The sequence below is a fragment of the Giraffa tippelskirchi genome, chromosome 6 (genome assembly GCF_054371585.1).
Source record: "Giraffa tippelskirchi isolate mGirTip1 chromosome 6, T2T-mGirTip1v1.2.pri, whole genome shotgun sequence".
In the NCBI taxonomy this organism is placed as follows: domain Eukaryota; kingdom Metazoa; phylum Chordata; class Mammalia; order Artiodactyla; family Giraffidae; genus Giraffa; species Giraffa tippelskirchi.
In genome coordinates this window covers 151,606,983-151,632,815 of record NC_137280.1, presented here as the reverse complement: position 1 = coordinate 151,632,815, position 25,833 = coordinate 151,606,983, and the positions used below count along the sequence as shown (strand labels likewise).

The 25,833-nt window shown below is 47.3% G+C and overlaps 1 protein-coding gene across 4 annotated transcripts in view; it reads right to left on the bottom strand.

The window, feature by feature from the left end:
- Positions 1-25,833, bottom strand: part of WWC1 (WW and C2 domain containing 1) — a 158,285-nt gene that overhangs the window by 76,609 nt on the left and 55,843 nt on the right. For all 4 annotated transcript variants that reach the window (XM_081503780.1, XM_081503781.1, XM_081503783.1 and 1 more), the window contains exon 2: positions 4,201-4,310. In XM_081503780.1, coding sequence (XP_081359906.1) covers positions 4,201-4,310 — 110 coding nt within the window. The remainder of the gene's footprint in view (positions 1-4,200; positions 4,311-25,833) is intronic.

Below are 25,833 nucleotides of genomic sequence, written 5' to 3'. Positions count from 1 at the left end.
ACTATGTAGCATCTCTCAAATATTCATGACATAGTGTGAAGAGAAAACAGAAAACACAATTTGATCACTGATTAAAACCATCTAATCATGATAAAATCAATGCAAGAACATGAAGGTACAATCATTGTAAATTTGAGAAATAAATGCCCACACATTAACAAATAAATATTTAATAAATAAATGAATACTCTCTATATGCCAACAGCTCCCAAATACCTACCTTTAGCCCAGATCTCTTTTCCAAACACCAGATTCCTACATTAAACTGACCAACATCTTCTCTCAGATGGATAACAGGCATGAAAGATGTGACCCATCCCAGCAAACCCTTGTTCTTCCTTCCTAAACACATCGCTCCTCTTGCAGTTTTCTCTATCCAATGGATGGCAACTCCATCCTGTCACCTGCTCAGAGAGGCTCATTCATTCCTTTTTCTTCCACACCCCACATGTAATCTATCAGGAAGCCTTGTTGGCTCTATCTTGAAAACATCTCCAGCCTCAGGCCACTTTTTACCACCTCCACCACTATAGCCTTGGTCTGGGGCACAGTCCTTTGTCACCTGGACTACGGCAATATTCTTTCACGAGTTTCCCTATGTCTGTCCTTGTTCCATTGTTTATTCTCAGCAAAGCAGCCAGAATGACCCTTTTAAGGTCACACCACTCATCTGCTTAAAATTCTCCATGCTAAGTCGCTTCAGTCATGTCCGACTCTTGGCGACCCTATGGGCTGTAGCCCACTAGGCTCCTCTGTCCATGGGATTCTACAGGCAAAGATACTGGAGTAGGGTGCCATTTCCTCCTCTAGGGGATCTTCAGTGGCTCCCATCACGTGGATAAAAGCCTGAGCCCTTCAGGTGGATCGCTGCCCCATCCAGGCCCTGCTACCACCTGGCCTGATGCCCTCCTCCCCACTTCCTCACAACTTCTGCTATATGCACATCTGCCTCCTTGTCACCGTTTGAGAGAGCAAAACATGATCACACATTGGAGTTTTTGCTCGATCAACCCTCTCTACTTGAAACACTCTCCCCACCTCCTTCAAGTCTTAGCTCAGAGAGCATTTTCTCAACACTGTCCCTCCCCTGCCACCCACAAATGCACACAGCACACCTCTCAGCCCCAGGCTCTGCTTCCCCCTTTTCTCATAACCCTGATAATTTAAAAGTAAACTACATAATTGGCTTATTTATTCTTTTTATCTTCTGCTTTTTCTGCCAAAGTGAAAGCTCTATAAAGGCAAGGATCATTGCCATCTTGCACTCTTATGTACCCCATGCTCCCAGTACAGTGCCTGGAACATTGTAGGAGGTCGATAAATATTTGCTGAATGAGTGAATGCTTGATGGTGGATTTAATTTGTTGTTCACTTCTATCATGTTACAGTAATTTCAGGGGCTTTCCCTGGTGGTTCAGTGGTAAAGAATCTGCCTGCCAGTGCAGGGGACACAGGCTTGATCCCTGGTCCAGGAAGATCCCACATGCCACAGAGCAACGAAGCCCATGTGCGATAACTATTGAGGTTGTGCTCTAGAGCCCAGGAGCTGCAACTACTGAAGCCTGTAAACCTAGAGCCTGTGCTCCGCAATGAGAGAAGCCATCTCAATGAGAAGCCCGTGTACCACAACTAGAGAGTAGCCCCTGCTCACCACAACTAGAGAAAAGCCCATGCAGCAATGAAGATCCAGCACAGCCAAAAATAAATAAATAAAATTATTAAACAAAACAAAACAGTAATTTCAGTCACTCACAGAGGATTGGTCCTTGATGGTCACATGCATACCACCATTTGTACCACTGGCTCCGTCCTCTAGAAGTGGTAGAAGTGGTACCCTAACCAATGAGAGCACCTTCCAGCCAAAAGAAACCCTGCAGCCTGACTGCTGGCAAAACTACCAGAGAGAATTCTTCCTATGGTGGTTTTCATTTACTCACCTTCCTATACACGCCCCCATTTCTGCCACCATCCCCTCAAGAATACACTCTACCATTGCATGATACACCTTCCATCTCTCCAATGACTCCCAGAAGCACCTGAAAATCCCACTCCTGCCGTCAGATTTCAATGAGGGGGATTCACTCCGCAATTAGAGACAGGAAAGGACTAGTGAGGGTTTCTGTACATGAGTGTTTAACCCAATATACCATGCAGCCCTCCAAGCATTAACCTCCTTCCCCATACACACTCAATTAGGCATATTTACTTCTCGTTATTCAATATGCAATCATGAGTGCTAATAAAAACCTTTGCTACCCCCAACAATGCAATTAGTGCCATTAGCTGTCTCTCAGAAACTCTCCTATGCTTTGGTGCCAACAAGTCTGCTCACTCACTCATTTATTTAGTCATGCATTCATGCACGTATACCCTTTTCTAGGTAGCAAAGGTCAAGCACACACCTACTATGTGCCTTGCCAGGCAAAGGTCTGGGGAACCTGCCCTGACTGGTAAATGGTTATACTACAGAATGGTGAGGGGCACAGCAGAGATTTGACCAGGTGCTACAGAAACCCAGAAGAGGAAGTAGATGGAGAAGCCCAACTCCACTCCTAGGATGAGTTCAAATCCCAGCCCTGCCATGCTTTGGCTCTGAGAGTTGGGCAGTCAATTCCTATCTCTAAGTTCCATTCATAAGACAGAGTTACTCATCCTAGTGCTTCCCAGGTGGCACCAATGGTAAAGAATCTGCCTGCCAGTGCAGGAGACTCAGGTTCAATTCCTGGGTAAGGAAGATGCCATGGAGGAGGAAATGGCACCCTACTCCAGTATTCTTGCCTGGAAAATCCCATGGACAGAGGAGCCTGGCAGGCTATAGTCCATGGGGTTGCAAAGAGTCGGATATGACTGAGCACACACGCACAATCATCCTAGCATCTCACAGGGGAGTTGGGAGGATTGCATGAGATGATGCCTAATCAAGTGCCTTGTCCAGCACATGGCACAGAGTGCATGCTCAGGAAACAAGGGCTACTAGGATTCAGTGCCCTAATCTCAACCTTCCGACACGTGCCACCGCATTCTATTCTCCTCTTGCCTAAAAGGACAAGAGGAATCCCACAGTTCAGAAGGCTGAGATCGAGACAGAAAAATCCTCTTTCCCCTATTACACATGAACAAATAGGGCAGCGAATTCCCAAGGACAGGAATAGTCTTGGCCAACAAGGTGCACAATGATTGAAGCCCAAGTACACATCAACTCTCCCCACCTGGAAGACCTCGATCTGGGTTCTTCCACCTGTCAGACAATATGCTTCTCCCCTTCTTAACCTACACCTCCATCAAAGTCTCAGAGACAAAGACACTAGGAATCTTCGTTCTGGATCAGGATACCTGGACCACAGATCCAAAGTGAGGGTGGGCTGACTGGTGTGATGGGCTGGAGATGCATACATACATCACTCAGACCATCCATTACAGACACATGCTGTATGCTGCTGGGGACTTGCTTTTGGGACAGTGGCTGCTAAAAAATAATCTGGGGATGACACGGACACATCAACCTTCTGTGAAAAAAATCTGTATGCATGAACCTCCCTCCCACCAGCACTGCCCTCTAGGTTGTCACAGAGCACCATTTTGAGCTTCCTGAGTCATATGGCAAATTCCCACTGGCTATCTATTTTACATATGGTGCATGGAAATCAATGAAAGTGAAAGTGTCAGTTGCTCAGTCATGTCCAACTCTTTGTGACCCCATGGACTATAGCCTGCCAGGCTCCTCTGTCCATGGAATTCTCCAGGCAAGAATACTAGAGTGGGTAGTCATTCCTTTCTCCAAGGGATCTTCCCAACCCAGAGATCAAACCCAGGTCTCCTGCATTACAGGCAGATTATTTACCATCTAAGCCACCAGGGAAGCCTGTGGAAATCAATATACGTTAAAAAAAAAAAAAAAAGAATTTATGTACATGAACACACGACTGGGAAGTTTCTGGAGTGATACACAAGAAATGGCTAGCAGCGGTTACTTCTGTAAAATTGGGGAGATGGGTTGTGAGACACAGAGTTCTAGATTCTATTTAAAACTCTTCTAAACTGTTATTTATATATGAGCATACATTATCTATCTATATCTACACTGACATCTCTATCCAACTCTATGTGAAACGAAACACAATCTGGCTTCACAAGCCCCTGCTGGTAGCTCTTCCAAACGTGGGGGTGCAGGAGGTGCAGGGATGGGTGGAGGGGACTTACTGGTGTTGTGGTCTATGAAGTAATCTCCGACCTGTGGGTCGTACGCCTCTTCCCATCCCAGCGGCAGCTCGTCACTAATGCAGTCAGCAAAGGTGAGCGGTTTGGTGTACCTGGCGAGGAGAGGAGAAAGAGACTCCGTCAGCCTACGGTCCCCAGGGAGCTGCATTCGTGGCTGCCTACAGCCTCCCTGCCCCTCTGGGCTGGCCCACCAGATGCAGAAGCTCTGCGCCACGGCCCCGTCATCCCCGGGAACATGAACACATAACCGGAGCAGCAGGATAATGTCACCTGGGAGGGAGGCGGGGAATCTGCTCTGGTCCCAACTTTGCCACCAACTTGGAAGGGATTCAAGCGAGTAGCCTGCCTTCTCAGGACCTCACTGCTACGTCTCTAAGTGAGGGGTCACAGGGTAGGGCTCGAAGGTCGAGCCTGGCTTCTGGACTCAGACTCGAATCTCTCTCTGGCTTCTCCACCCGCAGGGCACTTGGCCCACTCCGGCCCCAGCCGTCCTGCAGGCTCTGTCCATGTTTATCTTACCTATTTCCCCTCTGAAAAGCTAGCTCACTTCTAGCAGCATCTAGAAGAACAGATGTTCCCTCCCTGTGAGTTTGGCCAAACACAGCATTTTTTTTTTTTTTTTTTTTGCTTCCTGGGCCGGTTCCCAAATGCCTGTACCCACTGCTGTCTTTCTCTGTACAATCCAGGCCAAACTGATCTTTTAGCCATAACCACCCTCGAAGTCCCCACATTGGGACTTCCCATATGGGGAGTGAGATGGTGGTAACCGCTCAGTCTCAAAGACTACGTCAGATAGACAAACCACCTAACTAAATGGACGAAGGTTTGTCAAGGCTCAAAAACATCACAAGTCCTTGGTCCAGCACTTTAGCCAGCATGCAGGGAGCAGGGAATCTGGATACATTGAAGTCAGCCTGAGTGGTCCCTTTGGATGGCCTGGTTAGTTTCTCCCCATCACTGCATCTGCCTAAAATACACACACATAATATTCTCCCTGGCGTGCTGCAGTCCACGGGGTTGCAAAGAGTCGGACACAACTTAGCAACTGAACAACAACAATCTTCTCCCTCTCTGTCTGCTCCTATCCCCTCCCAATTCTGGAAGACTGAAAGGTTCTGCTTCAACACTCTTTCGACAGACTGGCAAACTGAGGTACAATGCAACAAGAAGAAAGATGAGCGGGATGAGGTCTAGGATTCCTGGTCAAGAACTTCCCTCCAAGACATAGGAGATGACTCTCCTAGCCTATGCAATCTCTTTCCCTCTTAAATCCACCCAAAATCAAGCTGAAAGCAAAATACGTGCTGAGACTTCCCTGGTGGTCCAGTGGCTAAGACTCTGTGCTCTCAAAGCCAGGGACCCAGGTCCAATTCCTGGTCAGGGAAGTAGATCCTGTCTGCTGCAACTAAGATCCAGCACAGCCAGATAAATTAAAAAAAAAGAAAGAAAAGCAAAATGTGTGGGAAAAAAAGAAACAGTGAAAGAGCCCCTGGTGGACAGACCTAGTGTGTTTCTGTACCACTATATATTCAGGGTCTGGTAGACTGAGAACAATATCTACCAACTGAAGGAATGGACAGCCCCGAAGCTCTGTTAATCATACTGCTGTTTTATGGGAGACAACAAGGATGAGGCAGAGGTCTATATGATACACAATAGACTAAGCCCTATCCAATAAGGATTCAGTAGGCATCACTTATTAGCTGTGTAAGTATGGCAACTTAAGTGTCCCTCTTGGAGCCTCAGTATTTTCATCTAAAATGTGGGGATAACAACTCTCCAAGTTGTCAGGTTAAATAAAGTCATGATTGTAAAAACATTTAGATCCTGGTGCAAATGAATGCTAAAGAACATTCTTCTCCACTTCCCAGAAGGGGAAACAGAGACTAAGGGAAAGATGAAATAACATTCTCAATGTCTATACCAATGACATTCAAGCAAGGCACTCTGCCTTCAGAGCCCCTGCTGTGAACCAAAAGGTTCTCTTGAAAGTTGACATCTTCTGCTGAGACCCATGCAAAATTACAAGCCACTGTCTTACAAGTAAAAAATGAAGAGATGGGGAAGACACAGGTGATTTATTTAGGCCAGAAGGCTCTTCATTTGGGAGTACCTATGCCAACCTGGATAAAGTTTCTAAAAAGTTGTCTTCAGCCCAACCCGCCACAACACCCCAAGCCCTGCCCACCCCAAGACTTCAGAAGCAAGAGACCATGACCCTCAGTGCCTCCTCCTCCTTCTCCTCAAACTCCTGTAAATGGTTTGTTCCCACTCCCTTATGGAGAAGGAAGACCAGTGACCAACAGTGAAATCTCATCCAACATCATTTCATCTAACACAACACTGGAAGGGTCTCTGAAGGAAAACCGCACGCAGGCCTACCCCTCCACAGCAGGTGACTCTGTTACTGAGGACAGATACATCTGCGGAGGGGACAGGAGTGCCTGGGCCAACCACAGTCAGATTCTTCTGCTTAATTCCTTTCCCTGGGTGCAGCCCTGAGGAGCCTCACCTACCAGCCTGGCTATGAAGATAGGAATCTTTTTATTTACACTTTGCAACCCAGAAAACCAAGAAGACAAAGATATATTCCCTCTCTGCAGCTCCCTGAATCCATGTGTGGATCAAAATTCTTTCCGCCCTCCCAGGGTGGGGGAGGTGAGGTGGGGAGGAGAGGAAGGAGAACTTTCCTGGTGGTCCAGTGGATAAAAGTCCACCGTCCAATGCAGGGGACATGGGTTTGATCCCTGGTTGGGGAACTAAGATCCCACATGCCATGGGGCAATTAAGCCCATGTGCCACAGTGAAGACCTAGGGCAGGCAAAAAAAATAAACAAAAATCTTCTGTGGGGATGAATTAAATGATTTCATCAATGGTCCATATAAGCAATAGAATCTTATGACCCCTGTGATCAGTGATCAATAAATATTTGTGGAATGGGTGAATACAACAATAAATATCTAAGAACAAAAAATAATGGTGTGTTTTATATTTTGCTAACATGGAAGAATGTTCTTAACATACTACGAGAAAAATGACATTGTTGAACAAGAAACACTATAGGATATTGTTTTAATACAGTATTTTGCCTGAAATGTGTGTGCGTTTGTAGAAGAGAAGCTGGAAAGATATGCATTAAAATGCTATCTTGGTAGAGGGATTTTAACATAATTTAATTTTTTTATTTTTAATCTTTTTAAAATTAGTTTCTCTGTAATATTCCTATCTCAATTGTAATCAAAATAGTTAATGATGGCTAAATCGAAGCCTAGAAAACAAGTTTATTCCCTCTCTAGGAAGCAGGTGCTTTTCCTCTATTTGACCAGTGAGAAAACATACCCAACATCTTGCAGCTGGCAAACACCAGAGGTATAACCTGAAGCCCTACTGCCTCACTCCAGAACCTGAGCTTTGCTAATAAAAACTGACAAGACCAAGGGAGTCTCAGAATAATCTGGAAGCTATGCCTGAGATACAGATGTCAAAGCTGGGCTGGGGGGAAATCAGAAGCAGGCAGAAGGCACCTGAGCTGCATCCTATTTAAACCTTCAGTTTTCTATGTCTCAGTGCAAAGCTACTCAATACATTTGGATAATGCACAATTGCTTCATGAAAAGACAATTAATTGTTTTAAAGTCATCATGACAAGTGATTCACTGAGCTCTCTGTGTGAGGCTGGAGACTGGTGGAGGAGAGGCAGGTCTAAAACACCAAAAATGTATCACTTCTCCAGAAAACCGTGAACTTTACTGCTTGTTCCAGCCTTGGACATCAAGAAGTCAGACCTGAAATAAATGTTAGCTACAAGCATCAGTCATGTACCTGACACTGGATTTCCTACCAAAGCTGAAATGCTGATTCCCGTCTGTGGTGAACATAGACATTGTGCTCAACAGGTGTAAAGAAGAGGAATCAAGAGGACCCAATGTTAGCCAGAGAGGGCAAGGGGAGACAGGAAGACTTTGGGTTTGATATTCAGGCTTCCCTTCAAAGTGATCATGGAGAAAAAACCAGAGGACCGACATCCTGACTCCTACAGCTCTTCCATGAGAAAGAGAAAAGCTTCTACTGGAAGACTACACAACTTACAAGAAATCTGGACAGCGAGATTCTCTGGAACAAATGCCAAGAGGGGGATGAATTATTCAGTGTGCAGAGACGTGTCATTCAGAGAATCAGGATGAAGAGAAGCATTTTTAGCTGTACAAGGATTTAAATACACACACACACACACGTATATATACACGCGCACCCACTCCTCATCCCAGAGAGAGGAACTGTCCATTTAAACCAATCCCCTCTGGGAAACTGTGGGTGCTTCTCTGGCCTGCAGTGTTTCCCCTTGGGCAAGTGCCAAGAATGTGAGCTGGGAAGAGATGTCTGCTTTCAGATGCGGCCAGGACTTGGGGGCCTGCCTGCAACTCACAGCCCCCATCCTCTGATGATGTGATTCACCCCAATCCTGTCCGGTGCAGTCCCTGCCTCCAAGCTCCAAGTCCTGGGCTGCTGAAAACCCAGATCATGAAATCAAATGACCCAAATGCTGGAGGGGTGAAGGGGAGTCAGGGAGGGCGCCAAGAGAGAACCAGTTCTGCCTCTTCTTAATTACCAATCTCTGGAGGAACACAAACATTCCTGAATGTTTCACAACAGGCTCTCCTGGAAGAAGGGGCCCGGATACGTTGCCTTGGAGACAGGTAGGGCTGTGTGGGATAACCTGTCCGGGAATGCGGGCCCCTGTCCTCTATCCAGCTCCATGTCCCCACGACTGGCTGGCATTCGGTATTCAGACAGTGCGTCTTTTCTAAGGAGGCAGCTCAGAGGAGCGGAAAGCCTTCTGCCAAGTCTAACACTGGGTGGTGATTCTCTTGGGACTGAAGAACGCGTAGCATATCTTTCATGTTCCTAGTGCTTCCCGAGCAATCTGAATGCTTCCCACAGTAACCTCTTTATGGCCAGCCAGCATGATGCTGGCCCCCGACCGGGCTCTCGCCAGGGCCAGCTGGGCGGGATTGCTTTCGAAAGGGCCCTGAGGACTACATGCCAAGAACTGTCCAAACTTTCAGCTGAACCTCTCCTCTCAACCCCGGGCACAATGGCCAGGCCGGTTCTTCCCGCCCTGGGGTGTTTCACACGCATAGTTCCCATAGCTCAGGATTGCACAACTCCTGAGGACATACAGCCATCTCCGGACTGCGGCAGAGCCCCAGGCCACGGCTCTGCCACGCAGACCCTCAACTTCCACACCTGCAAGGCTGGAGTGGCTGGAAGAAAGTGCAATCTTTGAAGCTCTCCTTCCTTCCTTGAATTCCATTCGGTTCAAACACCTTCATTCATTCCTTAAACAAATCCGGGGATGAAAATAATCACCATCTCATAGTAGGAGGGCTGAGCACATGAACTGCAGTGGAATCTGAACAAACACCCAGCTACAGAAGTGGACGAGAGGACCCTGCCCTTACACTTCCAGTGGGGAGATATCCCAACCAGAAAATGAATCCACAGGATCATTTCAGAGATTCAGGCTGTTCAGAAAAATATAACAGGGTAGTGGGATTATGTGTAAGGGCGGAGTAGGTCGGGGCAGTAGGTCGGAGGCTTCTCAGAGGAGGTGATCTTGGCGGGGAGACCAGATGGTGGGAAACATCAGGAATAGCCAGTACAAAGGCTTTGGGGTGGGATGATGTTGGTGTGAGGAATAGAAAAGAAAGCCATGTGTGAGCCACATACGTCTTGAATGATGGAATGGAGATAGACAGCAGCAGACGTTGCGCTTTTAGGGCTCTGGGGTCCCTGTTAAGACTTTGAGAGCCATCCTAGTGTCGAGCTGCAGAGGGTGACCCAGAGAGGCTCTCTGATTCACCCTTTCCTCACCTCCTTTCTCCCCGCTTTCCATCAATCCTCCAAGCAACAAGAATTTATTGCATGGACACAATAACCTGGTCCCATGCTAGGCACGATCAGAGCTCAGACATTTGAATAAGCCTTGTTTCTGCCTTCAAGAACAGAGGGCCTGGCCAAGCAGCTGAGGTTTACACTTAAAGCAGGGAGTAGCTCATCTCTGTGACAGTATGTATGGCAGTTATGCTACCTTAGGCTGCAAACCGTGAGCAATGAGAGGATGCAGAGATAGTTAATAAGATGCTCGGTCACAGGCTTCCCTGGCGGCTCAGTGGTAAAGAGTCTGCCTGCCAAGGCAGGAAACAAGGGTTCAGTCTCTGATCTGGGAAGGTCCCACCTGCCATGGAGCAGCTAAGCTCATGGGCCACAACTGCTGAGCCTGTGCTCTAGAACCAGGGAGCTGCAACTACTGAACCCACGTGCCGCAACTATTGAAGCCTGCGTGCCCTACATCCTGGTCCACAACGGAAGAAGCCACTGCAATGAGAAGCGATGGAAGAGTAGCCCCCACTCGCCACAACCAGAGAAAGGCCCTGGCAGTAACCAAGACCCTGCTCAGCCAAAAATAAAAATGAATTAATTTAAAAACAAAAAGATTCCAGGTCCGCTGTACAGATGTGAAAGAGCAAAGAGGTGGGAGAAGCGAGAGACTGAGAGGACTGGGCGTAGTCAGGGGAGGCTGGAGAAGGAAGCAGTCCATGGAGGATGGTGGTCAGCTCCGGGGCTAATAAGGAGGCAGGGTAGTTGCTACCCACATAAGCTGAGGAACTGACGCTGGGTGAAACCCACACCCTGCCTCTTCCACAGCCACAGGCGTGTCATCTAACCTTGTTAGGAGTTTCCTTCTCTGTGAAACGTAGAAGGTCCAATCTTGTAAGGGTGTTGTGGGAATTAAATGAGATGACCCATGCAAAGTGCTTCGTACAGGGCCTGGCATGTAATAAGCCCTCAGTAAATGTGGGCTGTTAACGTGAACAGTGGAGAGAATTCCGTGCTCTCTGCTGTGAGAACTGTGCTATCTTTCATCTTAAGTTTGTTGGATATGTTAGCTATCATCGTTCTCATCATCACTGTCCCCATTTTTCATCTCTAGAGATATGAGTGGTGGTTAAAACTCACAGGCTGTAGAGTCAGCTACCTGGGTTGCAAGGCAGGCGGCATCACTTACTCACTCTATCCCGTTGGGCATGAACCCCTAACTTGCCTGAACCTGCTTCTTCATCTGTAGAGTGGGGATACTCAGAGTGACTACCTGGTTAAAATGAGCTAGGCTGAGCGCACGGCACACAGGGCTCCACCCACATTCACTTTCTTACCAGTTAGGTTTTACATCCTTTTCTAAAATTAATTTTTGGGGAGTGTATTTGCTTTATAATGCTGTGTTCATTTCTACTGTGCAGCAAAGTGAATCAGCTATATGTGTACACATATCCCCTCATCTTTGGTTTTCCTTCCCATTTAGGTCACCACAGAGCACTGAGTAGAATTCCCTGAGAGGTTTTATATTCCTTTCCATGATGAGACAAAACACCTGTCTATGCTAATAGCCATTAAATCCTGAACTGTATTTCACCACCTCCCTCCCTAGAAGAGCTGAGGTTGATTAAGCTCCCTGGTTTTTTGGAAATTAAACCAGAGAAAGTTAAGAGATGACAGCTGGATTGGCTTTGGCTCTCAAACTGTGTACTCTGAAGAAAGCATTTACACCAGCAATTTCCAAGTTCTCTTCCTCTTAAACCCCTCCCTCCCTCTACTCCCCAGACACCTGTCTTGACATTCTGGTTATCCGACCCCCAGACTTCCTTCCTTCCCCACTTTGGTTGGGCTGGTTTATCCAGACGCTTTCTTGGTCTGGACACTCCCTCCCACTCCTGGAATTCTATGCGGAGGGGAGGTTCCAGACTGTTCCCCCTACCTGCTCTAGTCTTCAACCCAGGCTTCAACAAACCAGTGGCTCACCTCCCCCTGATAAATCTAGCCTTCACTCTGCCCTACCCTCACTGAGTTCTTGGGATCACACGCCCCAGGCTTGGGTCTGTTGCCTTCCTTCGCCTCCCTCCGCATGTCTCTATGCCTACTCATGCCCAGATACCCTCCAGCTCACTGACACGGTGGTGACTGTGCTATTCCTCCACATCTCACTTGCTGGAATTTAAGATTAAGATTCTGAGAAGCAAATTACGGATTAGCAGGGCCAAGTTTGGCCTATAGATATGTTTGCTTGTCTGCTATAATGCTGTACTTTAAGAATGGACTTAGCATGCCTTTTGAAGTCAGGCCCTCACTAGTTGCACACAGTCCCCTCTGCTCTCTGTGTTTCTCCTGCATCTTGTCTTATCAAGAGGCAGCCTGTGTGCGTGCTCAGTTGCTAAGTTATGTCTGACTCTTTGCAACCCCATGGACTGTAGCCCGGGAGGCTCCCCTGTCTATGGGATTTTCCAGGCAAGAATACTGGAGTGGGTTGTCATTTCCTTCTCCTGGGGATCTTTCCAACCCAGGAATCAAACTTGAACCTCCAGTGTCTCCTGCACTGCAGGCGGATTCTTTACCACTGTTCCGCCCAGCAAGCCCAACAAGAAACAGCACAGAGAAGTCATTAGGAGCACTCTGGAGCCAGACTCTCTGGGCTTTGACTCTGCCAATTTCTAGCTCTGTGACTTTGGGCAAGATACTTAAACTCTCTTAGGCTCAGTTTTCACACTTGCAGAACAGGAGAAATAATAACATACTGATGGAGCATGCATTCTGTGCCAGGAACTGTTCTAAGCCCTGTACATATAGTAACTCACTTGGACCTCATACCAACGCCTTCAAGTAAGTACCATTCAGACCCACCTTACAGTGTTCTCTGAGGATTAGATGAGCTAATGGATGGAACAGCGCTTTGGTACACAGTATGTGCTCAATAAATGTCAGCAACACATTATTATTTTCACTGCTGTTCAAATGAGGCGCCTGATGCAGAAGTATTAAAGAATGCTAAAACTGAATGTGATATCTGGGATCTGACACATCAAATCCTTGTTTCTTGGTGAGAAAACTGAAGTGCGGAGAGAAAGACTTGGCCAGAGCCACCCAAGGACCCAGTGGCAAGACTGAGACTAAGACCTGGGGACAACCTCAGGCCTGCATCACTCATGACACCAAGAGATCAAGTCAGCCTGGTGCTGAGTTTAGCTCCATTTGAGATGCAGCGATCACCTGAACAGCCCTCAAGAAACAACTATTGGTAGTCTTTCCCTGTTATACTGAAAGGAGAATGATCGCTGGGCCAGAGCCCATATTAAACTATGGAGTTCCCATTCATGGATAGATAAGGTTGGGACATGGGCCTTTCACTTTGTTTGTTTCCTCACTGAAGGGCAATTCTCTTGAACAAAGCACTGGGTATACATGCTTCCCCCTTATCCAGCTTCGTCCAACTCCCTTCTCATTTCTGAATTGGGAATTAGGCTAAAGAGGTTCTGGCCCTATAGAAAGGGCCAAGAGAACCAAATGGAATTCCCAGTTCCATCTTCCTTAGCCATGTAATCTTAGGCATTCCTTCCCCAGCTCTAAGCCTGTTTCCCCGTAGGTCTAAAATAAAGCAGTCAAGAGAACCTGCCTCGCAGGGCTCTAGTACTGTTGAATGAATTAGTACCTGGGAACAAGTCAGCAGAGCCCTTAGCATGTGATACTGGGCAGGCATGCAGAGCTCTTCCTTTCTGATCTGTTTTTAAATTTTTTGCAAGATCTTAGTTCCCTGACTAGAGATCGAACCTTGTTCACCCTTGCCAGGGAAGCCACAAGAGCTCCTCCTATATGAATGTAGGGCCCTGAGGGCACTCAACCCCCAGCTTTGTCCCTTTCCAGTCTCAAGAACTGGGTGTCCAAGGGGTCCTTCCAGGTGCTGGTCTATCCAGGACCTTCCAGCTAGAAGGACAGAGGCCACCGCCACCCTTCCCTGGAATCTGGCCATTCCTGTTCCTTGAGTTCTGACCCTCACCCCAGTCATGCAGCCTGAGGAGCTGGTCCTTCCAGAAATGGAAATGACTGTGAAGGTTTCTCTGGGATCCTGATCTGTGGCTCCTTCCATGACTACACGGTTTAGGCAGAGCATTAGAAGGGGATCTGGGTTTCAATCCTGACATGGTCACTAGATGAACCAGGCCCTTAGGCAAGGCAACGACCCTCTCTGGGCTTTCCATCTGCAAAACAAAGGAGTTGAAATGTCATGTTTCTAAGGCCCCCTTTGCAGCTTCAGCATTCATAAGTCTGCTATCTTGCCAGTCCCCAAAGTCAAGGGCATTGTGAGGTTGCAATGAAACAAAACATCTTCCTGGACCATGTGTTCTAAGTGAAATAAATCAAGCCCTTTATCTTCACAACATTTTTGTGAGGCAGATAGAGTCACCCTTATTTGATCATCAGGAAACTGATGTTTCAGAGTCATGTAATAATGATAATACAAGCTAAATCTCCCTGAGTGCTTACAAAGTAAAGGCACAGTTCAGAATCCCACACACAGACTCTGTCTCGATTCTAAGCTGCACATTTTAAAATACATTTTAGCATCTCTGAGACTGGGATGTGTGTGAGCACTGCTGACATCTTTCAACAGTGTCAACCAGGCTGCGGTCCTGATGGAGCTGTCACTGTCCATGTGTGCAGAGACATCAAAGATGTCACGGGCTTGGGATGAAATCCCAGAGACAATAGTGGAGCACTTTTAACCCCTAGGAACCACATGGTTGTGGGGAAGGGTGGAGGAGGCAGTGAGCAGACATGTTTAGCAACATTCCCAAAGCAGGCGTGCAAGGGAGGCTCCCTCTGCGTAATTGCCATGCTGGCCACAGAGCCCAGCACCAGAGCCTTTGAGCAGCTCTGTGGGTCCTGTAACAAGGCTGCATCATCAACACTCAAAGGCATCAAGGACGAGGATATTAGAAGCACAGACATCAATAATTCTGAGTTAAAAAATGACTCCAAAGAATTTGATTCAAAGTGAGAAAATGTAGTAGGAACACTCGAGTTTTACCTTTCTTTAGGTATTCCTTTTTATTTTTGTATGAAAAAAGTAGTATGTGAGTTAAAAAAAAGTCTGAAAGATTTGAGAAGTATGAAATAAACATTCTGCTGCTGCTGCTACTGCTAAGTCACTTCAGTCGTGTCCGACTCTGTGCAACCCCAGAGACGGCCGCCCACCAGGCTCCCCTGTCCCTGGGATTCTCCAGGCAAGAGTACTGGAGTGGGCATTCTAGTTAATTTTAAAACATTGGGTCATAATTTAAATGGCAGCATTTTTCCCTTCTTCACTAAGATAAAATAATGGTACATCTTAAAATCAGTGCTAAATTGATTAGTGTTAATAACCCCAAGCTGGAAATAGTCCAAATGTCCATCAAGAGGGGGATGGATACATAGATCAGTACATGTGTACACTGGAATGCTGCTGCTACTGCTGCTGCTGCTACTGCTGCTGCTAAGTCGCTTCAGTCGTGTCCGACTCTGTGCGATCCCATGGACGGAAGGAACAAACTATTAGCACAAACAATAACACAGATGAATCTCAGAAACATACTGGGCAAAAGAAACCAGCGGGGGAAAGAGACTATTCTGTACAATTCCATGTATGTAAAATTCTGGAAAATACAAACCAACTTATAAGGACAGAAAGCAGATCAGTAGTTGCCTGGGGATGGATAGAGGGACAGAGGGGTTAAGGGCACAAAGAAAGTTTTGGGGGTGATGGGAATAGTTGTTATACTGATTGTGAAAACAGGCTCATGGCTGTACGTGTGCCTGTCAAAAGTCATCAAATTGCACTCTTTAAATACATACAAGTTAATGTGCTTCAACAATTCCTCAATACTGTTGTAAGGAAAAAAAAATACAAGAAAATCCCATATTTGATGTTTTGATGCTACATATTATCTTGTTAAAAACAATCTAAGTACTATTATTAGTTCCATCTTACAGATGTGGAAACTGAGGCATAGGGAGGCAAGCTGGTACATCCTGGGACACTCAGTTTGTCAAGGGGCAAACCTAACTGGCTTCAAGTTTCAGCTCTGCCACTGAATAACTGTGGCCCAGTTCCTTCCTCACTCCATTCCAATCATAAGGAGGTGACACAGTTGATTGATCACTAAGGGACCTTTCAGTACTGGGTTTCTAACACTGTGACCTGAGCACTTGTCCAAAGTCACACAGCCACAGAGGAATGGTTCCTCCTGGCACCCAGGTTTTCTGACTCTCCTCAATCCCCTGGTTCATATGCACTTATTCTCTGAACACTCTTTCTGACACCCCCTTGTTGTATACAGCAGTGATCCTCAGCCTTGAGATGCAACACAGTTCCCTGGAGAGTGAGGGGTTGTTAACTCACACAGAGCTTCCTAGAGAGCTGTGATCCAGAGTTTCTGAATCTGGGATGCACTGAGAATCTTCATTTCCAACTAGCTCCCAGAGGATAACAATGTTTCTGGTCCCAGCACCCTACTTAGGACCCACTAGTGAACAACATCCCCTGTCTCATAATTTCAGAAACTTTATTCTTCCCTTTTTTAGTGAATTTTTATTGGTGTATAATGGCTCAGTGGTAATGAAGCTGCCTGCCAATGCAGGAGCCACAGGAGACATGGGTTTGATCCCTGGATTGGGAAGATCTCCTAGAGGAGGAAATGGCAACCCACTCCAGTATTCTTGCCTGAAGAATCCCATGGGCAGAGGAGCCTGGTGGGCTACAGTCCGTGGGGTCACAAAGTCAGACATGACTGGCTGAGTAAAAGCACATTGTTGCTTTACAATGTTGTGTTAGTTAGATAGCAAAGTGAATCAGTCATATGTATACATATATCCCCTCTTTTTTGTTTTATTTCCTTCCCTTTGAGGTCACCACAGAGCACTAGCTGGAGTTCTCTGTGTTGCACAGTAGGTTCTCCCTAGTTATGTATTTTATACATAGTCGTGTACACACGTCAATCCCAATCTCCCAATCCCCCTTCGCATTCAACCAGGACCACCAGCAGAAGCTCTTTCAAAGCTGAGCCATGCATTTCACACTGAAGGAATCGTGCCAGAGCCCTGCACAGGACACAGCATTGGACCCCCTACTATTCTATGGACTGTAGAAGCAGGGCAGGCCCCTGGTTATTCCTGCAAGCAGGTAGGGCCTTCCTAATACCTTCCCTAGATGCTGCAGCTGGGGAAGCACAAGATGGCATAGCCTGGCCATGTCTAAGGATCTTAGAACCTGCAGATGCCCAAGTGTTTGCTGACTGCATCACAGTGGCCAGCGGACCTAGCCCAGAAGCTCGCCTTGCCTGTCCACCTGACTACTATTTCTTTATTCACCGAGACCGCAGAGGCCTACGGTGACTGATTACAAAGGAGCTCTGCACGGGAATTGAAAAGAAAATGGTTTTCACCTCTGAAAAGTACAACTTGAAGGGTTTATGTTTTCCTCCCATTTCTTTCTAAAGAAGAAAATAAACCGTTGTTCCCTGAAAGGAAGCCCTACCTGCGAGTCAGCATTAAACACCAGAGGAGGAAGGAGCCTTCAGAGCTGAAGGCGGCTGAATTAAAGTCAGCAGCGAAACAAATAAGCAATTAAAATTGCTATTTTGGGAAGCCTTGGAAAGCAGCAGATACAATATGAATTATTCATTCATGCTGCCAGGATGACTTCGGGGCACTGTCCTCTGTGCTACTGTTTTCTTGCTCTTGTTCATTCAGCCGTTCAAGCACAGAGAGGGGACACAATACCCTGGCCCTGGGACATGGGCACCGAGCGAGTGTGTGTGCGCACACACACACACATGTATACACACATGCATGTGTCCTCCACAAGGAGGCCAGGTGGCTACTCCAGATGGTGAACCACATGGAAAAGAAACCCACAGGTTGGCAGACACCTTCAGCTCCCGTGCCAGGGGAGAATATATGAATTTCCAATTGGCCCAAGAGGGGTGTGTGTGTGTGTGTGTGTGTGGTCACACAAGCACATATGGCATGGGGCGTGAGTCATAGGCGATCACCTGTGCAGTGCAAGAGAGAATGCACACAGTGTTTCTAATACTCCACAAGCTTCCCAGCTGCTCTGGGGTTGATGTGGGGGCTCAGGAGGCAATGGGTGGGATCTGGACAATTAGTTACGCATCACACTGAGCCCATCCAAGGTCTGGACGTAAAGGAGAAGTCCCCCAGGCTTGGTGGAAGGGCTCTATCTGGGCTCTGAAGCCATCAGCCCCCTCCTGCTGCCTGACCATAGAAGTAGTACTGTGATCTCATACCTTATACCCATGCAAGAGACCTTGGACAAGTCCCCTCCCCTCTGTGAGCCTCAGCTTCCCCGTCAATGAGACCAGGGATATGAGCTCCACCTTAACTGATCCTTCCAGGTTTGACATTTCATGGTACCATTTTGTCACAAAAATCTAGCATCTCAGAGATGATTTGCATGCTCCTGTTTTGACCCTTTAGTCAAAGCTTTTAAAGAATAAGAACACTAACACACAGTACTTTACATGTGCTACTTGTCATTCAGTTCTGAAAGCAATCCAGTTAAGTGGTTCCCATGATGATCTCCCAGGGTACACATGAGTACATGGAGCCTTAGAGAGAGATGTTAAGAGACCAACTGAGAATCTGGATTAAGGTCTTAACTAGGATTCAGAAAGTCAGTGGAGATAGTGACTGTACATAATTGGCAGGACAGAAGGAGGAGTTTTTTAAATACCATGGAATTGAAAACTACCCCCTATAGCTTTAAACTATAAAGTCTGGTAAGAAGGGAAAATTAGGGGGCTATTTTTGCCCTGGCTACAAATATTAGGAATGGATATTAGGAATGCTGTGGGTGAGGCTAAGAGAGAGGGAGTGGTTGTCTGGGGAAGATAAGGAGAACAAGTTTTCAGACAAAGTTTTAGAGAAACTTCTAAAAGTTTAGACAACCCAGGAGCAGAAGTCACGGCTGACAAAGGACAGGAGCAGTCATAAGCACCCAGTTCCTAAAAGATAAGGGGCCTCTTAAAAACTTACAAACTTAACCCATTGTCTTAAAGACAAATGCACAAATGCCCCAGTGATCAGCTGCTGTTCTGACCCGACCCAGGCGGGAAGATTTACACTCAAAGATGTTCAAGGCAACATTAGTTATCATAGGAGAAAAAAAAATGTGCACAGCTTCAATATCTGTAGGGAATGAACAGGCGGAAAATTTTGGTTATAATCATTCAAGTAACTGTTTGCAATATATGCTCAGGAAGCATTTTGAATGATAAAAGGGAGAAGGCTTATAGTACAGAATTGAAAAGAAATTTAAAAAGCAGGATACAAAACTGTGCATGCAGCATAATCTTACCTGCCTGCAACTAAAAAGGAAAATGACTATAAGGGAAAATGCCAAAATGTTGACAGTGTTTGCCTTTCACTGGTGGGGATGGGGTTTGGGTTGGTTGGTTTGTTCATTTGTTTTTGCTGCTTTGATAACCAGTAATAAGGCAAAAATCCCTAAAACATCAAGTATATTTTTCAGACCTGCTATCCAGAACATCTTACTCCCTCTTCATAAAAAAGGCATTTGAAAATGAATCCTAACTTTCCTCTTACAGGCAAGTTCAGAGTATAGGAAAGCACTAAAATAGTGAATGAAGACAAGCATAAACAGTAGTTTTGTGTTTCCTGTGTAAAAGCAGGGCCACTTCTCTGCACTCTCAATGCTAGGGGCCCAGGTTCGACCCCTGGTCAGGGAACTAGATCCCACATGCCATAACTAAGACCCAGCACAGCCAAATAATTATTTTTAAAAAAGAAGAAGTGGGGCCATGAAGCAGCATGGAGGCCAATGAGACACCCCAGGACAGCCCTGGTCCATCTGCCAGAAGAGAAACAGAGGCAGCCTCCTGGGTCGCCTCTCTAAGGCCGGAGACCCCAGAAGGGACCAGTCTGGGAGCTTATCTAGAGACTGATGTGAAAGGCCCTGAGGATATGGGAAAATCATTACTAGATACTCTTCCTACCAACACCTGGGTATGAAGAACATTGGAAAAAAACCGAACCATTAACAATCACCCCAAATGAAGTTTTGCTGGAGGAAGGCTAGTAGAGGATAATAAACAGGGGGCAGCTTGGAATATTTTGTGTGTCGAATAGAAAGTTGACAGAGATCAGACCACAACCTGTGATAAGACCATGGGTAGAACACTCAGCAGCAGGGGCTGTTAAAATAACCCTCACTCCAGTCTCTCTGCCCTGAGAATGTTCTGGCCGAGCGAAAAATGGTAGCAGCTTCCTGCTGCTGTTGGTAAGGACACAGCTCCAAGATCACTCAGTGCAAACTGCATGCTATTTCACGTGTTCCGTGCCTTTGTCATCGCTGTTCCTTCTGCCCAGAACACTCCTTCCTTCCTTCCTCCTTCTCCCCCTCCCTTCCCCATTCCCCCCTCCTTTTTAAACAATATATGTACTTCTATTATTTGTTTATATGTCCGCCACTTCCAAAAGTTTCAGGAGGACCTGAGCGGTGTCTTATTCATCACTGTAACCTCAGCATCTTACATGAGTAGACACTGAGTGAATGTTCACTGAATGAATAAACGTACTTACAAAAGAGCAAACGAAGAGAGAAATGGTTCATGGGAATTCCCCGCAGGGTTCAGAGTGAGGTTCGCCAGGTTCCAAGTCAGGCTTGACTCAACAAAGGAATTTGTGAGCAAGTCCTCAGAGTGCCTTTGCATTCTTGACCCTATTTGATTCTCAAATAACCATCACAAAAGCAGCATCGTTACTATCTTGACTATTCCCCCATTTTACAAAGGAGGAAACCAATACTCAGAGACTCTCCTCAACCGACAGGGCTCCCAAGACCCTGGTTTGTGCCAGGATTGGACCTGGACTGCGAGAGCCCTGGCCCACTGCTCAGTCCCCGCCACCCTGAACTGTCTCAATGGCTCCCTCCGCTCATTCCCAGCTGGTAACTGGAGACGTGTGGCAACGGCCAATTCTCCTTCTCCCACGTAGTGGACTACCCTCTGGGCCTCCTGTGTCACTCTCATTAGCGTAATCATCACCATGCAGAAGCGGAATTGCCCCTGGAGCATGCAGGCCTTGGAGGGCTCTGCTCAGAAGTCCTGGAAGAAGGAGGTGACCCTCGAGGGTGGAAACAACCCTTGTGGATTGTCTCAGAGGGTTGGTTATTCAGGAGCTTCTGCTGACTCCATCACTACACACGTTCCCCAGGTCAGAGCCGAGCAGTGGCCTGGGAATGTTCACATCAGCTGACTTAGAAGACCCTTGCCTGATACTCAAGTACTTCAGCTACTTTTCCACAGACATCAACACAGAGTGGCCCAGAGCCTTAATTAGGTCAAGGGAGTGGGCAAGAGTTTGGGGAACACAAAGACTTGGGTCCCCAGTTGTGAGATCTCGTACCAGACTCTTCACCTCTGTGGGCCGCACACAGCTGGCTCCCCACCATTCTGCACAGAACAGGGCTCATGAAGTGTGCACCCCGTCACTTCTACTTTTTCTCCTGAGTGAAGCCATCTAAGAAACATGCTTTTTAGCTATTCAACAAGTCTGATCAGTAGAATTCATGTGGCAAGATTTCATGGTGGAAAAAGAACATATTTGGATCTAGTATCAGTGGAAGAGGGCTTCTCTGGTGGCTCAGATGAGAAACAATCTGCCTGCAGTGTGGGAGGCCTGGGTTCAATCCCTGGGTTGGGAAGATCCCCTGGAGGAAGGCATGGCAACCCACTCCAGTATTCTTGCCTGGAGAATCCCATGGACAGAGGAGCCTGGCAGGGTCTCAAAGAGTTGGGTACAACTGAAATGTCTTAGCACACACGCACACACGCACCAGTGGAAGATCCAGGCTCCTTCGCTTCTGGCTCACTCTCCATGTCTTACACGGATGGGGAAACTCATTCTTGAGTTTCGAGCTTTCACAGTCCATGACCTAGACCTTCAGCAGCTGGATTTCCGAATACCCCCAGATCACGCCCATTTGTTCTCATCGGGGTCTCCAAGGAAACCATTGCCTTCTTGCTGTCCCTCTTTTCTCTGGCCCTTAGCTCCCCCCTCACCTGCTGCCTCGCCCCCTCCCACACTGCAGTCCCCTTTCCTCACTCCCCCAGCTGTTGGCTTCCTCAGTTCTTCTACTGCCTCCTTCCTGCTCACCCCTCACTCCATAAAAAACTCCAAGTAAGTCCAACCTTGTCCGTCTACTGCTTCAATCCCTTGAAAGTCTGGCCACCCAAACTAGAAAGAAACCCTAACTTTGGCTGTGGCCCAGCCCCCTGCCTACCTCTCCAGCCTTATTCACGTCCCAGAACTCAACAACCTGATTCCCGCCTCTCAGCCTCGGCTCACACAGCGCCCTCTGCCCAGGAGGCCACCGCCTGTCCCTGTCCACATGTCCGTCCACCGTTTGCATGGCTGTTGCCTTCTGTCCATCAGCTCTCAGCCACAACGCCATCTCTAAGATGCCTTCCCAGGCAGCCTTGTTGACTGTCTGTCTGTCCCACTCACACGGAGCCAGTCTGTGCTCACCACTGGCTCCAACTCTAGTCTTCTTGCCTAGAAAATTCCATGGACAGAGGAGCTTGGCGGGCCATAGGCCATGTGCATGTGTGCGTGCTAATTTGCTTCAGTCCTGCCCAACTCTTTGCAACCCCATGGACTGTAGCTCACCAGGCTCTTCTGTGCATGGGATTCTCCAGGCAAGAATACTGGAGCAGGTTGCCATTTCCTTCTCCAAGGGATCTTTCTGACCCAAGGATCGAACCCATATCTCTTATGTCTCCTGCATTGGCACGCAGGTTCTTTACCACTGTTGCCACCTGGGGCTATAGTCGATGGGGTTGCAAAGAGTCTGACACGACTGAGTAACTGAGTACACAAGCTAAAATATATTTCAGAAATTTATCGAAATTGTCAAAATGTCACTTTTCCCTAGAGAACAAGCAAACCAGTGTAAAAGGATTCAACTACGAACCCTGATTTATGTCTCCTCGATGGTATTGATATTGAAAAACAGAAGAAAACACATTAGTTTTTGGAGGAGCCTGAACTAATGAGCAAGTATCTTTTATACAGTTATTATGTGCCCAGCACTGAATACTGTCTATGACCTTACGTGTGTGTTGTGCTAAGTCGCTTCAGTCGTGTCCGACACTTTGCGACCCCATGGGTTGTAGCCCCCCAGGCTCCTCTGTCCATGGGATTCTCCAGGCTAGAATACTGGAGTGGGTTGCCATGCCCTCCTTCAGGGATATGAACTTACAACCAGCTGGAAATAAACACAAACGTTCATTCACGCACAATAATATATATAAAGGCATGAAAACAACGAAGACATTGTTTAAAACGAAACCTTCATGAATAGGGGCCACAGGATTCAAAGAAAGAGGAGCCCCGCGGGCTGGCAGCTCCAAGGAGGTTCCCAAAAGGAAGCAGGAAGTAGCCTGGGCCCTGAAGGGCAGCACTTGGAGTAGGCACAAGTAAATAACAAAGTAGATCTTCAGCCTTCACAATCAGACAGAGGAAGCAAAGGCCTCCAGAGGGGCTGTGGTTGGCCCGAGGGCACACAGCTAAGCAGGAACAGCCCTCAGGCCAGGAGGCTTCCGTAGGGGAGGTGCAGCAGCCCAAATTCTCTGGGGTGGGAAGATGGAGCAAGGGCAGAGCAGGGTGACGCCAAGAACAAGGCTGTCCCGTGTTTGCACATCAATAGCATCTTGTCTCTTTACTTAAGGAGTTCACCTGCAAAGGGCAAGACCTACCTTAGGGTCTGGAAGGAAATTCTGGAAGGAAGAGCCAGGCTGGTCATGGGGCTGCTCTAGGGAAGGCCAGGGAGGAGGAGGAAAGGCAGGAGAGGGAGGTGGGCATTCCTGCAGAGGTGAGCCTGGGGTGCTCCAGGGATGAGAGGCTGCTCAGAGAGGGCTGTCCTGAGCCCTCTAGAAGGGCCCAAAATACACAGAAGGGTTTCCACACGGGAGCGAGGCTGCTGATGGGATGGATGGGGTGTGGGTGTCAGAACCCACAGGCCTGGATTCAAGTATAAGTTCACTCATTGATCCGCCGGTAAGTAACGTTACCTCCTTAATAATAACAACAACAGTTCTCATTTATAGAGCATAATTGTTTGGCAGGCGTTGACCCATGAGCTCCAAGTGCGAACTCAGTTTAATTCTCCCAGCAATCCAGTGAGAAGATACTATTCGGTGTCATTAAGGATTATTGTTTGTATTTTAGATGGAAGCTGAGGCATGAAGACCTAGAGCCAGTTACTTGAGGTTCTACAGCTGGAAAGCAGCAGAGCTGAACACAGGCCAGCAGGTTCTATGCTCATAACACCAATGAGTAAATCAGGGAGTAAAAATATGAACACCTTGCGAAGCTATTTTGACAATCAGAAAAAAAAAAAAAAAAAATGTCTGGAAGACTCAGGACTCAAGTTGGAGCTCAATGAGTGATACTTGAGCAATCACCAGATAAACTCAAAACCCAGGTAAGGCCTGGGCAAAGAAAATATCTGTCAAGGTATACTGTGTGGTTCTCTGAAATAAATGTTATTTCAATGCCTGGGAGAATATCCCTTTTTTCAGATGATGAAACTGAGGCTCAGGGAGGTTAAGTCGCTCAGGGTCCCAGAGTCGGGAAGCAATAGGAATGGGAGGCCAACTGTGTCTCCACTGGAAGTGCATCCGGAATGATATTTTTCAAACCATGTTGGTTAATGTTTATTGAGTGCTTGCCTGTGCCAGGCCGTGTGCTCAGCGCTTTGTGTGCACTGTCTCATTTTACACTCCCAGCTAGCCTCCGAGGTAGGTCCTCGGATGACCGCCAATGCACAGGAGAGAGGGGCCCTGGGAAGGCGCAGCTGCAGGTTCTGAATCCTCAGGGGCTCCTTCAGCTACACCAGCGGCCCCTTCAGGACGACTGGGCAGAGAACTTGGAGCGAGCGTGCAGGGAAGGAGTAAGTCACTGGGCAGACACCCTGGTCTCAGCTGCGAGGGGAGAGCTGATAAACACCACCGTTAGGATCAGGACAAACGTAAACAGGACACACGACTGGGCAGGTGGCACTGGGCACAGACATAGCATGCCTGTGGGTGGCCTCCGTGCTGCTCTCCAACCCCCTGCCTCTCCTCTGCCTGCGATGTCCTGCCCCTTCTCTGGGGGTCAGAATCCTCCCCAGGCCCCCAGGGGCCCACCCGCTTCTCAGCTCCCACAGCACTTCATCTGAACCCTTCCTTCTGTCACGTCCTGCCTTGGAGCACTTTGATTTGCGCCTGCTCTCTCTCCCACTAGATTGGAGTTTGCTTCAAGGCAAAGTTTGCATTGGATTCCTTTCTGAATTCCACCAGTATTTCACTTTTCCCATGTGTATACGATGCTTTTCGGTGGCACACAGGACAGTGTTATGTGGCACACATAAAAGGCAGGACTAGGCAATGGCTCTTTCAGTGAGAAGGTGAACCCCTTCTCAATTCCCTTTCAGTTTTCCAGAATTGATCTAGAATAGAGTCTCAAAGAGCTACCATATGACTCAACAATCCCCTTTCAGGGCATATACTCTGAGAAAACCACAATTCAAAAAGATACATGCATCCCAATGTTCCCTGCAGCACTATTGACAATAACCGGGACATGGAAATGACCTAAATGTCTGTCGACAGAGGAATGGATAAAGAAGACAATGGAATATTACTCAGCCATAAAAAAGAACA